The sequence below is a fragment of the Anopheles maculipalpis genome, chromosome 2RL (assembly GCF_943734695.1).
Source record: "Anopheles maculipalpis chromosome 2RL, idAnoMacuDA_375_x, whole genome shotgun sequence".
NCBI classification, from domain to species: domain Eukaryota; kingdom Metazoa; phylum Arthropoda; class Insecta; order Diptera; family Culicidae; genus Anopheles; species Anopheles maculipalpis.
In genome coordinates, this window is record NC_064871.1 from 81,720,368 (window position 1) to 81,736,458 (window position 16,091).

Here is a 16,091-nt window from a genome sequence, read left to right on the forward strand (position 1 = left end):
TGTAAGTGCTACTGCTGAAGGCACCCATATGGGCGTTGCCGGAAAGCATAATCCCCAGTGGGCACAAGAAGAGGGGAAGCGCAGGGATTTAGGACTATTTTTACTAATGTGAGCACAGCAAGACTATTGCGCTTCGATTACCTTTTTAGTAAAACAAACAACTTATTAGGCCAAATCGTACTTCCTTTAAATTTTCTTGATGTAGCATTTCTGATCATTTGAACCCGGGGACAAAATTGTAAAAGTTTTGTTGGTTTCGATGTGTTTGAATTTAGTAGGAATTAATTTACTTTTATCTCAATGAAAAGGCAACCTTATGGCTGAATACTTTGACAAGCTTTAGACGAGATGATTGCATAAAGATTGTCTGATTATACTATTGAATTATCTGATTATCTAGTCAAAAGCTATTTATTCTATTGGTCATCTATGGCCTTATGAGCAGGAGGCAGCCCGGTATTAGTCAACACTGACATCTAATCAGGAAAATTTGTTAAAATGTAACACAAACCTCTTAGTCATTACCTAGAGGAATGTTCTCAAGACTCGATATCAACTGAAAAATGACTTCTTTATGCTACTTCCTTGTAGACTAGCTAGGCTCCGTTCGGTTGATCATGTCATGAAAAGAAAACTCGCAGAATTATTCTGTTAATTCTTTTAGAGCGTTTCCCGCAGACAGAAAGGGCATGATGGAGATTTCTGAAGTTGTCTGAAGAACACAGTTCTTTCCTTAGACTAAAGATTTTGTAACTGTTCTTAGAGCTGTAAGTATCTTTCCTCCAAAACGCCTGAAATAAAGCAACCTCACATTCTGTATTCTGGTACATTAACGATCTCAACTCCAAAGAAACTTCACTATTTCCTTGTGGATTACAAAACCAGAACACAAAGAAATAACTATTTCTTTCCACAACACGACACCAACTTGTTTGGCGTAAACATACAATCACTTCGCCTCGAGCATTGTAGCCACATTCCGGAAGCCCATCTTTGGACGATGCAAATTGGTTCAGTTCAGAATATAGGGTTGCCCGTTGGCTTGTTTTGGCGATGCTGACGCAATTTCCATTATGTTCAGCGCTACCGATGTGTTACTACTGTTCGAATCCACCTACTCAAACGATGTTCTGATAGCATACATGGTCATAAACACAAACCTGGTTCGCAGATAACTCTGTTGGTGGAGTTCTATTGAAATTGGTCGCAAAAGCAAAGTGCAGCTGTTGGGAATCGAGTTCGCCAGAAGCGGAAGTAGTGGAATCGTACACAGTTTTGAAAGTCAATTAGAAAAAAAACTGTTGGACCACGAGGTTCCCATGCATTCTGCTAGTCCCTCTGCCACTTGGATGATGAACCAGAAGATAACCTTCAAGATAAAGTGAGAGAGAGACTAAACCTCCACTATTTTTGTCTAAGTGTCCATAATCCAAGAGGAACAGTACTCCGGCGAGAAAAAAAAATCATTTATAGCATCGCTAGTCAACTCACTCTCGGTTTGAATTGTTTTTGGATGAAAAGTAAATTTCTCTTGACATTCCTTGGCAGCCCGGGGGGGGGGTGGTGGATGTATGTATTTTCACCTTTCTATCCAGCAAAATACAACGACTACGGTGCAAATTGCTGGGTGCTGTTTGGTGGTGAACTTGATAATAAAAGAAACACAGCCCTAAATCTCACCCAATTGCCATTAAATTCATGGGCTTTGCCGGCACCGTTTTGCTGTTGGTTGCAATACTCGCGACCGTAAAGAAGCAGTAAATGCCATTCCGTTTACTTTAAGGTAAAAAGAAAACGCCTTTCCTCTCGTCTTACGTGCACCGAAAGAGAGCTTTGAAAGCTTCTCCTTCATTTTGCTTGCTTCTCGATCTTTCTTGGATCTTTCTTTCGAGAGCTGTGCGCTGCCGCGGTAGACGTGTACACAAACCCCGGGCGAAGGAAAAATCATCTTTGCACAATTGAAGACGACGGTGGCGATGAGACTGCGTGACGCAGTGTCTGTCAGTCAATTTCGCGCGATGAATGAATGAAAACGTACGATTCGTGCAAGTGATCGCGTACCGTCTCAGGGGGTGGAGGATGCAGAAAAACAACGGCTTGTGAGAAAATTTCCTCTTCCAAGGCAACATCATTCATTCAGCCAGCGTAGTTCGACCGGTAAAGCTTGGCCAAAAATTCGTTCCACCGGATGTGATACATTTCGGGTGATCTCTCCGTGTACGGTGGGCTGGGAAAACGAAAAATGGGATCAAGATTAGTGTACAAGTGTGCAAACATTCCCTTTCCCCGCTTTGTCTTTCACCGTCGACGGGATGGAACGCAAATAATCATCTCCTCTGGACCAGCGCTTTTGGGGATGAATATTTGAAAACACAGGCTAAAACGAAAACAACACAAATCTGCAAACTATAAGACATTCTTCTCTCTCCCTCGGTGCGAAATCCCAGACGCATTTGTTGCGCGGGAAGTGCATTTTGAAAAACGTGATTTTATTTTTTCCGAGAGACCTGAAGAAATTGACGAAAAGGGAAGAAAATGGCGCGTGAGCTATGCGTAATTGTGAACGTACACCGTGTAAGCGAGTCGAAGCAAATGCATTTATCTCTGCCTCACTGAGCAGTTGCGAAGCAGGTGTGTGTGTGTGTGTCAAGCGAAGACAAACGGCTTGAAGTTGGGATGATATTCATCATAAAGATTCGAGCATTTTCGACAATTATAAGACACAGAAAACAGTGCAGTGTTTCTTAAGAAAAAATCGGTGGTGGTGTAACAACGCAGATGTAATAAAATCACACTCGTTCATCATAGTGAAGATAATGAAGTGAAGACACACCCCGAAAAAAAACCCTGAACGTTGTATTTCAAGCTGATTCAAATTAATGGCAGCCGCCATTGACAGAATGCAGTTTTATCGTTGCGTTGGTTGCTCAATTAATTAAGAGAAACGCATTAGGCTGGGATGGAAAATCGGGGCCCTGTTACGTGAAGTTTTTCAAATGGTTAGAGGCTTAATCGTTTGTGAAACACTAAAGACGGTAGTCGGTTTGAACTACAAATGACAGAGTAAAATGTATCGACAAAGAGAACCGTCGGAACCTGTTTGATTCGTGCCTCTTAATGAAGAGTGTGCGTTTTAACGATTATTTTTTCTTATTAGTGGCAAGCTTTATTTTACAAGCTTGTAGTGATGGGAAGGTACTATTTTTTTTTGGAACAGAACCAACCTGGTAGGTTCTTTGAAACTACTTCAACGAAAAACGTTCCACAAAAAATAAATTTTTACCAGATTTTCCAGATTATGTCACGCGTGCCATCGAATGGCTTGCTAGAATTCCTGATATTACGAAGTTGGATATAGTCAGTCCTCACTACGGGAGAACGGCCCGGATGGCATGGATGGGAAACTGCTTTACTACTCTGAGCGATACTTTCGTTGTAAGATAATGGAGCATTATCTTACAACTCTCCAAACATTCAATTTGGTCAGGAAAATGTCGGTGCAAAAACCAACTTTGTGATTTTATTTGAACCTAGGTTCGTTCGTTCTTAGGAAGGAACGGAACGGAACTAATAGGTCCGGAACTAAATTTTCATCACTACTAGCTTGATTGAAATTAATTTCCAAATAAAAAGCAGACGAGACAGTTGACAATAAAAGCTGTTAAAAGTTTAACACCCTTTATGACGCCTTTTTGTGAATTCGTGTGCTTTGTAATTGGGCTTAATTAAAAGGTTTAATAAGCTGTCTTTCCGGCTACTTGCCCGTTTAAAAAAAAAAGAAAAGACTTTTTCCACTGTATAAACGCAACAACTGATAAACAAAAAAGAAATAATTTGCCGCGATGTAAATGACCTATATTTATGCAAAATACGAAAAGGTGTGCCCCGCCTCGATGCAGTGTACCGTCTCAAAGTGCAATTACATGACAACACCTTGTTACAATCGACGGTGAAAGTGAACAAAAATCAATCCATCGATTTATTACCGCTACGCTGCTTGCTTGCCGCTGCTGGCTGGGTGGGTGGGTAAGGAAATGTTGCAACACCACCATTACACAGGAAGTATATGTTTGGCCAAAGTGGTATGCAAACTATGTTGGATATGTTTTTCTAGATGAATGAACAGAACACAACATCGACAACTACCGGTACAAAAGAAGCGAAACAAACAACATGCAGATGCAAGCCGCCCTAACAACTACATGCTAACAAACTAACGAACGGCTCATGAACGCTTCGACAGTAGCAGTAGTGATTGTGAATTGTCGGTAAAACTACGATCGTTACTTTCTTTTTCAACTGTTAAGACATAATCAGCAACAAATCTGTAACAAATCTGTTAAACAAAATATGTAAACCAATGAACAGCTAACTACGCGTGACAAAAGAAACACAAATGCGGAAGAATAACAGTGATAAGTTGAAAAAAACGGATATGAAAAGAAGAGAAAAAAAAACAGAACAAAATAGATAAAACAATGAACAACTTTCACGCAACTAAACAGAAACATAAAACTAATGACGAACACATGGTACCAAACAAAGAATGTCACAAATGGAAACGAAAATGTAAAGAAATCACAAACAAACACAGACACAGAAAAGATAACCAATTTTGACGAATAATTGTAAAGAAAATTAAAAAGATTCAATTTAGCAAAGGGGGAAGGGAAAAAAGTGGTGTAGAAATAACTTATAGTAGACCTTGAAACGGCGGCCGATTAATGGCACCATTGCCGCCGCCGCCACCGGTACTGCTGCAGCCAAAACCGCCACCGTTGCCACCGCCGGCACTGCTGTTGCCGCTGCTCGCTGCACTGCTGCTCGGTGGCGAATCGAGCCCGGGACGCAAATCGGGAATGGCCGCGATCGTCGGTTGATTCGCGAAACCTCGCCGGTGGGCAATGCCGTGTTCGTTAGTTGCGCCGGCTCCAGCTGTGTCTGGTATGCCGCACATACACCAACAAACAGGCACACAAATACGCGGATAATCGTACAGGTTTGCAAGTAGAGATATGTAGGTATTAAAGAAGGGTTTTCCTTTTTTTTGTTGGTTGGCATCTTTGAGGTTTGATAAAGTGAACATTCTGAATTTTTAAGAAGAACTAACGATCTTGGAGAATGAAACGGGAGGGTGGCTAATGTTGTTGGTGAAGTTCGGAGTGAAAAAAGATTTGTTTTGATAAGTGATTTGGATTTTGGGAGCCAGTTCACCGAAGAAAAATTTGAAATAAACCGTCTTTTAGTAGTGGCGATAGTGCTATACACACACACTCACACCGGGCACCAGATATCCCAAACGGAAAAGGTTTTAAATCGATCGAAGCCCCCCCCAAACAAGGATTGAAGTTTGCCGTTCGCCAATCAGATCTGCAGTGTTGGGAGCAATTTGTAACACGTGTTCACCACTGTGCGCGGCAGCAAAAGGAAAAGCCAACGTTGGGAACGTAAACCAAAAATTGTAGCCCGAAGAAGTGAAAGCCCTTTTTCCATTGGGGAAAGGAAAAGCCAAGGAACAAGAATGTCGAGCGAAGGCGCATAAGGTGGTGGCATAAATGACGAAAAGTACGTGAAGGTAAAATAAATGCGATGCGGATGGAAACGGAAAACAAGGTGGAAGAGATTTTCTTTTTCTAATTTTTGGTTGGCTACAGGCCAATTATAGAATGTATGTGGAGCGAGAGTTTTCGAATAGTAGTGTGATGGTGAGAATTTGAAGAACTGTGTTCGTGGAGGTAGATTGTGTAATTTTTTTTAAGGGGACGTTAAGTTAAAACCAAAAACAAGAAGGTGTATCATCCACGATTTTTAATAAGTACATATAGGAGTAAACATAAGTAGTAATATAGCTAAATATTCCTGTTCATTTTAAATTAGACATTGAATAATGATGCAACAACTTAGGGGAAAAGAGATAAAATATCTAAAAATTAAAGTGCTGAAAACAAAGATGACTATCAATGAAGATATCACAGTTGAAAACTGAAGCAGTAAAGCGATATATCCGAACAGTTTTATAGCTAAGTTCCAATAATATCCTTCGAATAATTTTGTTCAATGTTTCACAGATTTTCATAGTCTTCTTTATTTATTTCATTCCAACTATTAATGCTTCTCATAAAGGCAATAAAATTGGGTACAGTAAATTACCGATCTTGTAACTAATAATTACAAGCATATAGAGTTAATTCTACTTATAGATAGAGCATCTTGTACAACAACTATACTGATCAGAGGATACACAACTATACACCGGCAGTTTACAGGGGCTCACATCAGCTTACGACCGATGGTCTCTGAGTAGAGAAAAAATTTACTTCGTCAATTCAATTGCGTGTCATTGCCAATTTCCGTACAAGCACCAAAAAAATTAAAATATGTTTTTGTGTGCAGGTTTTTCATTTCAAATTCTACTCCAATACTCTCTACTTAGGGATGCTCAGCGGTAATCGTAAAGAAATTCCCACGATAAACGGTTAGAAAATATGCAAGGATCAGATAGACAATGCAGGAAGATACGAGCACCGGATACCAGAGCAAGGATAACAAATAAAGAACCAAGAAAGATAATTTTATCAAGATGCAACAAGTAAACCAAAACGTGTCTTAAACGTGAAAAGAAAAACAGAAACCCAACAAAACGAGAAATCAAGTTATGTGAAATGTAAAACAATACGCAGTAAAGCAATACGGCCTGGCCGTCCTTTATGAATAAAAAAAAAGTAAAACAATACAATTTTGCATCAACACAGCACCGAACCGAAATGAGTTCTAATAAGCACCTTTATGGAGTTCGTAAGCGATCGTGGATTTGACAATAAAGATAAGGGAGACAGAAATAAAACGAAAAGTTAACAAATTAACAGCTTAGATAACCAAAACCAAATAAATAAAAAACACACACTACCCAATCCAATAATACCCGTCGTGATTTCTGGAGGCCTTTTTATCAAACCAATTTTCGGTTTTTTGGCTATACAATTAATGTTTCTTATCGCCATGACAAAAGCGATTCAAATTTTATGACACACAGTTCGGTGACACTCGAAAAGCCTGATCGATTGATGGATGGGAGGGAAGGGGTTTGGGAAAATGGTGGGCCGAAATTAAGCTTGTGAAAAACTGATTTAGACCGATGTGTTTGATTATGAGAGGGAGGTGATTCGATAATGTCATGACAAATGATTTGGCGCTGATTGGATTTGACGCAGAACTGAATTTCTCTAATGGGGGGGGATAGGTATACAATTACAAACATACACATAGACATAGATGTATGAGAAATTATCCGGCGCCAATGACCAATAATGGGGTGAGTTGGTGATGGATATCGAATGGTGTGGGAAACGCGCTGTATCGCGAAAAGCGGAATCAAACTCAATCTCGAGATTTGAAGCAGTTTTGGAACATTGGAACGTAAAAGAGGGTTTTTTGTTGTTGTTGCGCGGAACATGCTTGGACTTACCTGGTGATTGCTGCTCCATGCCCGGGTAGCAGACACATTTGGCCGGATGGATTTCGAAAAGGTTGAACAAGTCCGCCAACAGCACTACCAGATTCTGTTTCATTGATCTAGAATGAGGCGAAAAAGGAAAGCGGTTGAGAGGAACTGATGAACGAGAGAGAACGGCAGACTTACCCTCGCATGTAGGTTATGTCTTCTGGAGACATGTGAAACACGGTGTATGGCAAACTTCGCTCGGAAAAGTTACTAACTATCAGAATATTGTGAATGGAATCCTGTAAAGGGGGAGTGTTGGGCAGAAAACAAATTAGAAGCCACACGAAATACAAACAAAAGGATTTATAACTTAACCGATTACAACTTCCTTTCCGATTTTCTATTGCCACGGACGTTTTATCTATTGTTTTCTATTACATTCTTCCTGCTGCAAACTATGACATAAACTTAAGGGTACCGTGCTTGGTTTGTTTTATTACTATTTTCTTACACCGGTATTTTCAAACACAGGAAGCGACTATCGCATTCAACTCTAGCACGTTTACGATCGCTTGTCTTTCGAAATGTAGAACATAAACACTGCGCAATCACGTTCCGTTGCCGCGTCGCGCCGTTGTAGTTTGATAGAAGTCAAATTTAGTGAAAAAAACGACAACTTACACTTACCTCAATAGTCGGTACGTGGTTGAATTTAACGCTATGCCAAGGAACTAGTTTGGGACAGTAATACGAGATTAGATAAGCCAGACAAACACCGTCGCACAGTTCACGAAAGTCGCGCACAGGTGGAACGTCCGGGCTTTGGTGCCGTTGACCCTACAAGCAGAAAAATGTACATTATTTAGCGTTCTACCCACCAAAAACCGAGACGAGATTTAGGTTAAACCACAGGAATACTCGCTGTCTTGCAACATCATCATCCACTCGCTCCCGGTGTGTGTCATCTCCAATGAAACTTACGTATTCGTCCACAGTTCCGCTGCCACCGTTTGTCGTCAGTTCGTAGTCGATGCGCTTCTTCAGCGCACCGCAAACGTGCGAAATCCAACTCAGTAAGGCAGCTTCATGATGCTGAACCGTTGGCGCTACACTACGGCCAGATATTCTGTCACCCGGATGAGATGGAATGGAAACGAAAGTAGATTAGCGAAACAAGCATTATGGTTGGTTTGTAATGGCAGATAAAGCTCAAGCGTGCCAGACATTTGGAAACCACAAGATGGAGTGCTTTCACGTTTAGCGAAAACGATGACCTTCCCCTGTTTGACTCTTCCTAGACAAGAACACCCGTGTCCCGGATTGTTAACCTTTATTGATTGCGAATGATTTGTGACCAGCAGTGTCGCCATTTTCTGCAAGGCCAGACTTCTATATCTTAGGCTAGACAAAGACTTGCAAATTTGGTTATTCGTTTTTCTCAAGATCGTCCACTTTACGGAAGAATCGCCCAGTTTACTTTGTTATTTGTGTCCGGCGTCCGGCATGCGCGATTTCCGGAACGGATGGTGATAAATTTTATAAAGAAAATGCCTACGCATTACCAACAACCTTCTCGTGCGGTCATTATTGTGTGGAACGCAAACTTTGAGTGGGCCTAATAGAATTCACGGTACAGATCTGAACGCAATGTCCTTCAGCGTTTGATGGCTAGCCCTTTAACGTTCAAATGTGTGACACCTGTGCCTATACACCTGACGCACGCTGACTTCACTCTGGCCACCTTTCGCGTAAAAATATCATCCCATTTCATCTCCATTAGATCCACTTAAACCATTTTACCACACGATTCGCCTACACACAACAAACTACTAGCGACAGTAATCGCAAAGATTTTTCAGATTCCGACCACTTCATTTTGTAGCACCGGCAATACGACATACACACAAAAATCGCTTACGGACATTCCTGGGACAAAAATCGTTTTTTATGAGCATCACTATACATGGCAAAGCAAAACTATATAAAAAAAAGCAAATTGTTCCAATTTCACGATTCATTAATCACCAGAACACTGAGTTTATATGTTAAACTCCACCTTTTCAATTCCATCGCCGCCGCTGTGAGTGTTGACGTTGGCAGATTTAGGGATGGAATTTGTAGGCTAACGAAGGTGACCCTCCTAGTTGGCCAAATCTTCCGTACTACGCCAAATGGTAACCTTCTTTGTTCCGAATGGCTCCGCATTAGCAAAATTCCATAACACACTCGGAATCGCAACAACCACTACGCGGTTTCAAGAATAAGGAGCTACCGAATGGTTTAGTGGCATGACGATTCGGTCCCGTAACTATGGATAGCGACAAAACGAACTACCGAGTTACTGTGGAATCAATAATCCGAGCTTTCGGGCAGCCCACATCAAACAGTGACCGAACACACACTGCGCAACACGTTTTGATGGGTGAGTCTCGCAGGCAGGGAGTCATCCATCAACAAGTGCGGTAGGCGCAAGTGTGGTTGTCGGTGTTATATTACAGATAGTTTCTTCCAAGGATTTTTGGCCGGTGGCCGATCCCTTGCTCTCTCGGGGTTTGTTGCATCATCAACAGTTTTCGCACCACGTAGTAAGCACTCAACAAATGGTGGTGGTTCTTCCACGAAACGGAACTCATCCATCATCAAGCCCCGTATATGATGATAGTGCGTGTGCTAATTGCGTACCTCTCTAAAGCACTGGAAATTCTTCCACTGGAAGCCACCTCTTTAGCGTATAACACCATCAGCGCTTCTATCACAGTCATATGTGCATTCTGTTGTACAAAAGAGAAGAAGAAAACAAGCAATTTAAAACAGTGTTGCGTTATTGAGGCTAAGCTCCGCGGCGAAATGGGGCGGATGTGGGGCGGCGCACAACTTACAATTCTAAGAGGATTCGTCTGTATGAGTACCGTCTCGGTGAGGGGCTGATCGGACGACTCGTTCAGTGGGACACCCTTCCGGGACAGCGTTTGCAGAATCGACCAGTGGTTCAGGCTCTGGTAGTTCGGATCGGAGTAGATGTTACTCAACACCTGACAGTAGATCGACGCATTGCCGAGCCCGACCACGATCTGCGGCTTCAGGTGATCCTGACCCTCGTGGTCGCGGTAGAACGGATCCTTCAGTATCTCTGGCACACGATTGTTGTACGCTTTCGAGAGCAGCCATCTGACTGACGATCTCTGTTTGGCCTGAGGGAAAGAGGGAGAAATGGAGAATGACGTTAGTTTCTGTGTAATTGCAGTTTTTAGGTGGTAAGATTATGCAAGTGTAAAGGAGGTTTTAATTTCTACATTATCATTACAAAACGTTAGCCTGTAGTCAGGAGAAAACAAGGCTTCAAAACACTCAATTGTACAACGCAATGATAAATTGCTTCTCACAATGACATAACTAAATTGGAAGCATTACTTCATTGCGCGTATCGTCACCGTAACCTAACACCGGGAGAGAGAGAGATAGAGAGAAAGATGTGAGGTGACGGCATCGTGTGGGATCAAGATACCAATGGGCGGCCATATGCTAAAAGACAAAATTAATCGTTCCATTGTTGCAGACAGTTCGTCTGCTACAAGTCTCTTCTCTCTAGACGCCGATCTGAGTAGTGTGAGGCACAGTAATTGCGAATGTTTTCAAGACACAACATTGTCACCATCTGTCAACTGCACTAGCTAGCAGCAAAAAACCGACGCTCATCATCATCGGTAAAAGTGTGACAAGGCTACAAACCGAAACTTTGCCGGACCGAGCAAAGTGGTAGGCATCCGCACACTATGGTTGAGTGAGCCCTTCTTCTTGTACGAGAGTGCTGACAATTCCCTACAAGATTGCAAGGCGACGCCCATCCGCACAAAACCATATGTATGTCAACTGGCGACGGCAAGGTCATAAAGCGTTTAATTTTATTGTTTTCTTCCAACCCTTGCGGCTCCAACAATGGGCCTGTGTGGAGGTCATACAAAATCGGGAAGCGGAGAGATCATTCTCCAAAAAAGGGATTTCAAGATGATGGTAGTAGTAGTAGTGTCCTTGACTAACACGAGTCTCCCTGGAGAGACATTTTCCAAATCGTTTCGTTTTGCTCCTAAACATACCAATTCCTCACCGGTTGAAGACTTAATTCAGATTATTTGCAGGCAAAATAGTGCTCGCATTTGACGTGGCGTGACGCACACGGTGGCTTTTACACATTGGCATAATTATGGACCGGTTCCGGAATCGAAACCACTGGTTTGCTTCTTAACGGCACCCGCGTTAAACAACCGTACTAAATAACATCGTATGCCCTCTCTCAAATGCCTCACCTTTCCCACCAAAAGTCAAGTGCCAAGGCGTGCCTTCATTAGGGGTTAAAGGTGAACGTTTCCTCGTGGTCCACTATTTGATGTGGCGTGGACGACGACCCAACTAGCAATCTGGCCAAAAACCGAAACCTGATTTACACGGAAACAGGGATAAGGGAGTTTGTTTACCTTTTTTTGTTTGGAGATTGGTGTAGCAGCAGAGCCGTGGCAATACAACAACTTCACCCCGATGACTCGTTAGTGATGGCGCATGAATATGCAACATTAATCATGGTGTTGGGGGGAATTAACTGCTCACACCTACACGCGTATTCGCGCTATGTAAAGGGTGGTTGCGTGGCAAGAATAAAAAGGTTTTGTTTTATAAGTGGAAGCGTGTATGGTAAATACATTGAAACTATTTCTCATACACTTATTTGTATGGATAAAATAGAGACTAAAGACTAGGCAACCTAAGACTATGCTGAATAAGAACCAGTCAGAGCGATAACGTTGTCGGTCTTCAGACGGCGGGATCAGGATTTCAATCCCATGGCCAACGTTACCTTAGAAGAAGGTCGCTAATTTAGAAGAAGAAGAAACTTAAGAAACCTTCGTCTAAATCCTAACACAGATAACTTGACAGTGTTATCCGGGTGGTTTGCTGGTTGCGACTCCTCTCAAAACTCAATTCCCCAACAGAGAGACAAGGAAACTTTTCCAATTAATAAACACAGCACCACACAATCTCTGGTACATCTTACGGATCCACTACATCTATCTCCACAGCTTCAGGAGATTATGTGGGTTTAATCCACCGTGCGCTCCGCAGGGAGACGGGCATGCACTAGCCCCTTCTTTCTTCATGTGCTCCTCCCTCCATCATCCACCCTGCCCATTCCCATCGGTAAAACAAAATTAGCCCACTATTAGCGGGGTAGGAATTCCACCAGCTGATGCCCCAAAGCTAACATGCGGAAAACTGCAGCCGAGCGAGCCTTCTTTTCAACAAATTTGAGGTCGTTTAGTCGGTCGAAATAAATCGATACGACTCACGCGGGTGGGCTTCTGCTGCTTGCCCAATTGTGCAAGCCACACACCGCAGTAGTGCAAACCGCGCTTCTCGGCACGGTGTGCTGTTCCATTTTTCCATTGAGGCATTGAGCATCCCGCCGTGCGTGGGACGAGAAAAGCGGGGCGGCTTTTCGTGCATTCTACATGCTCTCCCGGTGTACTCACTCACCTGGATCTTTTTTTCAGGCTCGTTTTTTTTTTTTTTGGTTTTGCTTCAAACGCGGATGGCGAAAGTGGGCGTGTTTCATTAAAGAAGCATAAACAGATTTTAAACGGCTGTCCGGTAAAAGGTACGCTTTTTTTCGGGTGCTTCCAATATGGTGCTTTTGGCAAATGGGCATACCACTGTGTTTTGTGTGTTGTTGGGGATGAAAAAGTGTTTAATTTTTACTAATTTAATTACGAGTTTTGAAGCATACAAATTCCAAATATTTGGAGAAAAAAAAAGAAAAGTGTTACGTAGCTTTCTTTGTAGGTCGGTCTCTGTTTGTAGCTTTAACACTTGAGAAGAACTATTTCAAATATTGAAAGCTACTATTACCGATTACGGATAGTAAGTGGACAGCGGGTAGGTTGAACTAGACAACCGTCGCCGTTTCTCGACAGCGGTCAAGTTGAACTGGACAAACGCTAGGTTGAAGTGGATAATGGTCAAGTAAAACTGGACAGTCATATTTGAAATGGTTGGTGAAACAGTTGGAAGCGTTTCGAAAACGCCTGGCAAATATTTGAAAAGTAACCGTTGAAATACACATTTTTGTAATGCCTAGGTGGTGGTGGTGCCAGTCAAACAAAGAATAATGCAAATTAAATTGCAAACGTCATTATGTCATTGATCATAGAACAATTTCTAGGCCTTTTTCTGTTGAAAGTTCGCCTATTTCATCAATTTATCCCTGCTTTTAACGATACAATTATTTAGATAGATTTTCCTCCTCAAATTGATCTAGAAAATTGCGATCGGATGGTAATGGGGAACTACTTTGGATGCCCCAAAATGCCCAAACGATCTTTTCTTCCAGAGCTCGCTTCGATCAAATAAAAACACTACTTCACCATCATTATGATGCTTTTTAATGCATGTGGCAACTATTGAATGGATACCATTCCTGGAAGAAATAAAACAGACTGTGACGTTCTTTTCATTGATTGGGAACTTAAAAAGGTCGGATGGCCAGAACTCCCACTCTATAAGTTTTCCCTTCTCCAGAATGATCAGAATCTGATAGATATTTGCTCGATCGGCCGACAGGAAATGTGGCATAACTGAAGAAATGAGCAGATGCTACGAAAAAACTTTTGCGCAAAGAACTTTTATTGTTCCCGTCGCGTCGGAAAAGAATCCTCGTATTCTGATTCCTGATCAAAAGCTCACAAATTTTGACAGTTTCTAGTCAATTAGTTGGACTTTGACCAATGACCAGTGGACCGACTATCAGGTAACAGCGTAAGCGCATGAAAAATTGAAAATGTTTTGTCGCTTTAGTTACGGAACATTCTAAGAGGGACAGTGTGGGTCACTAAATTCTCTAGACTGACGACGAATAAATCCAAGCATTTTGTTAGCTTTGTGTAAGACAGCCCAGCTTGACTCCTAAATCCCTAACAGTATTGCACCGCCAGAGTTGAATCTTAAAGATGGAATAATTAAAAGCTGTAGGACTAACCGTTCGAAAGAACGACATAGACACACATTAATCAACATATATTTCGAGGTTGTTACTTCTACGGAAGTCGGAAAAAACCCACGAGTCATCATTGTAGGTCGGAAACGCACTGGACTGGATGAAACAGTCTTTGGTTAATTCTTCTTGGTTAAAATATTGATATGTTTAAATAGTTTTATAAATTTAAATTTCTCCGTAAAATTAAAAGAATCCTCGTATTCTGATTCCTGACTTAATCACGGTGTTGTGGAACAGGAAACGCCAACATTCGATTTATCACTCTTTTTCAGGTTTCTGTTAGGGAGTCACGTTTAAAATTCCACCCCTCTGATCCACTGTTTAATACTCTAACGCTGAACATGTATGTTCACATGCTCGTTGGAGTTAATCACACTGACGAGTAAGTGTGTTTGTTGATACCACAACAAACTTCCTTTTTTTTTGGAGCATCACTTCAAACAGCATAGGGAGCAATAAAGTACAACAATTGCATCACATGGAAAGCGTGGCATTTTCAACCAGTTCCGCAGGATGTTTTCTTTTGTCTTGTTTTGTGGTGAGGCTTGTAACCTTGTGGATTTTCATGTTCGTGTGACGTGACACTTGGTAAATACATATAAGTCCAGACATTAGAGATTGGACATTTTCAAAACGAGAGTGTGAGAGGGTAAACTATTTTCAGTCTTGTACTAGTGAGGATCACTCCGAAAACAGTAATTCATTTTAAACCCGACTTTAATTCGTCCAATGTCTTCTCTATTACAAGCGTTCGAATTCTAGTCCCACCAAAATCGGAATGATTCACACCACAAGCCTTAGAATAGCACACGCACACGGTGCAAAAATAAAAATACACCACAACACGCGTCCAAATGCGACCGTCCATGCGCATAAATTGTGCATCCCAGCCATGCTAATGCAACGTTCGATGCATCCCTATCCCTGGGTCCTCAGGGTGACCCGCACTGTCAATCTTCTAATTCTCGCCCAGCTCAACATCAGCGAACGGAGTTTTTACTGGAGAGCATAGAAGTGAAAGCGGTGTGTGGCGGTAAGGGACAAGCGGGTTCAATGTCTTAAAAATAAACCTACCCTTCCGAGCGAGACACAGCGTGCAACACACGATAATCGGGAACGATGATAGAGGGATGGGAAAGATTGAAAAGAAACGAACCCAGCCCAGGAATAACTGTACTGCGCCGTTTGGACGTTTGAAAACGTGTAAAAGGGCCCCTCGAGAGTACAAGGTACCCCCCCCCGCACAGCAGAAGCGTAGTTTACGTTTTGGAAGGGAACCAAACCACCGCTCATTAACGAGAGCACCAGGGCACGCACACCGCGAGATATTCTGATTAATATTATCATCCGTAACCAACAACCTGGCCTACGGAGAAGAAACTACAGCATCTGTGGTACGGAGTACTGAGGCCACAACGGTTATGGTGCCTTGCAGGCAAAATATGATGCAGACACGTTGCAGATGCAACAGAAGAGCATGTAGAAAAGCATATACACGAGATCTAGCGATCATATGCCGATGCTGATGATACCTTTAAGCTTCATTAAGTGATAAAGATCGACAAAGCTGATCCATAGATGCTAATGCGAAATTTATACGCCACTAAA

General features: G+C 42.1%; 1 protein-coding gene across 4 annotated transcripts in view; it reads right to left on the reverse strand.

The window, feature by feature from the left end:
* Positions 1 to 16,091, reverse strand: part of LOC126567739 (patronin) — a 59,245-nt gene that overhangs the window by 19,571 nt on the left and 23,583 nt on the right. For 3 of the 4 annotated variants that reach the window (XM_050224009.1, XM_050224008.1, XM_050224007.1), the window contains exons 2-8: positions 10,321 to 10,632; positions 10,124 to 10,212; positions 8,423 to 8,567; positions 8,129 to 8,278; positions 7,640 to 7,740; positions 7,466 to 7,572; positions 4,705 to 4,941 (exon numbers count right to left, since the gene is read on the reverse strand). In XM_050224009.1, coding sequence (XP_050079966.1) covers positions 4,705 to 4,941; positions 7,466 to 7,572; positions 7,640 to 7,740; positions 8,129 to 8,278; positions 8,423 to 8,567; positions 10,124 to 10,212; positions 10,321 to 10,632 — 1,141 coding nt within the window. The remainder of the gene's footprint in view (positions 1 to 4,704; positions 4,942 to 7,465; positions 7,573 to 7,639; positions 7,741 to 8,128; positions 8,279 to 8,422; positions 8,568 to 10,123; positions 10,213 to 10,320; positions 10,633 to 16,091) is intronic. The other variant, XM_050224010.1, reaches the window with a different exon arrangement.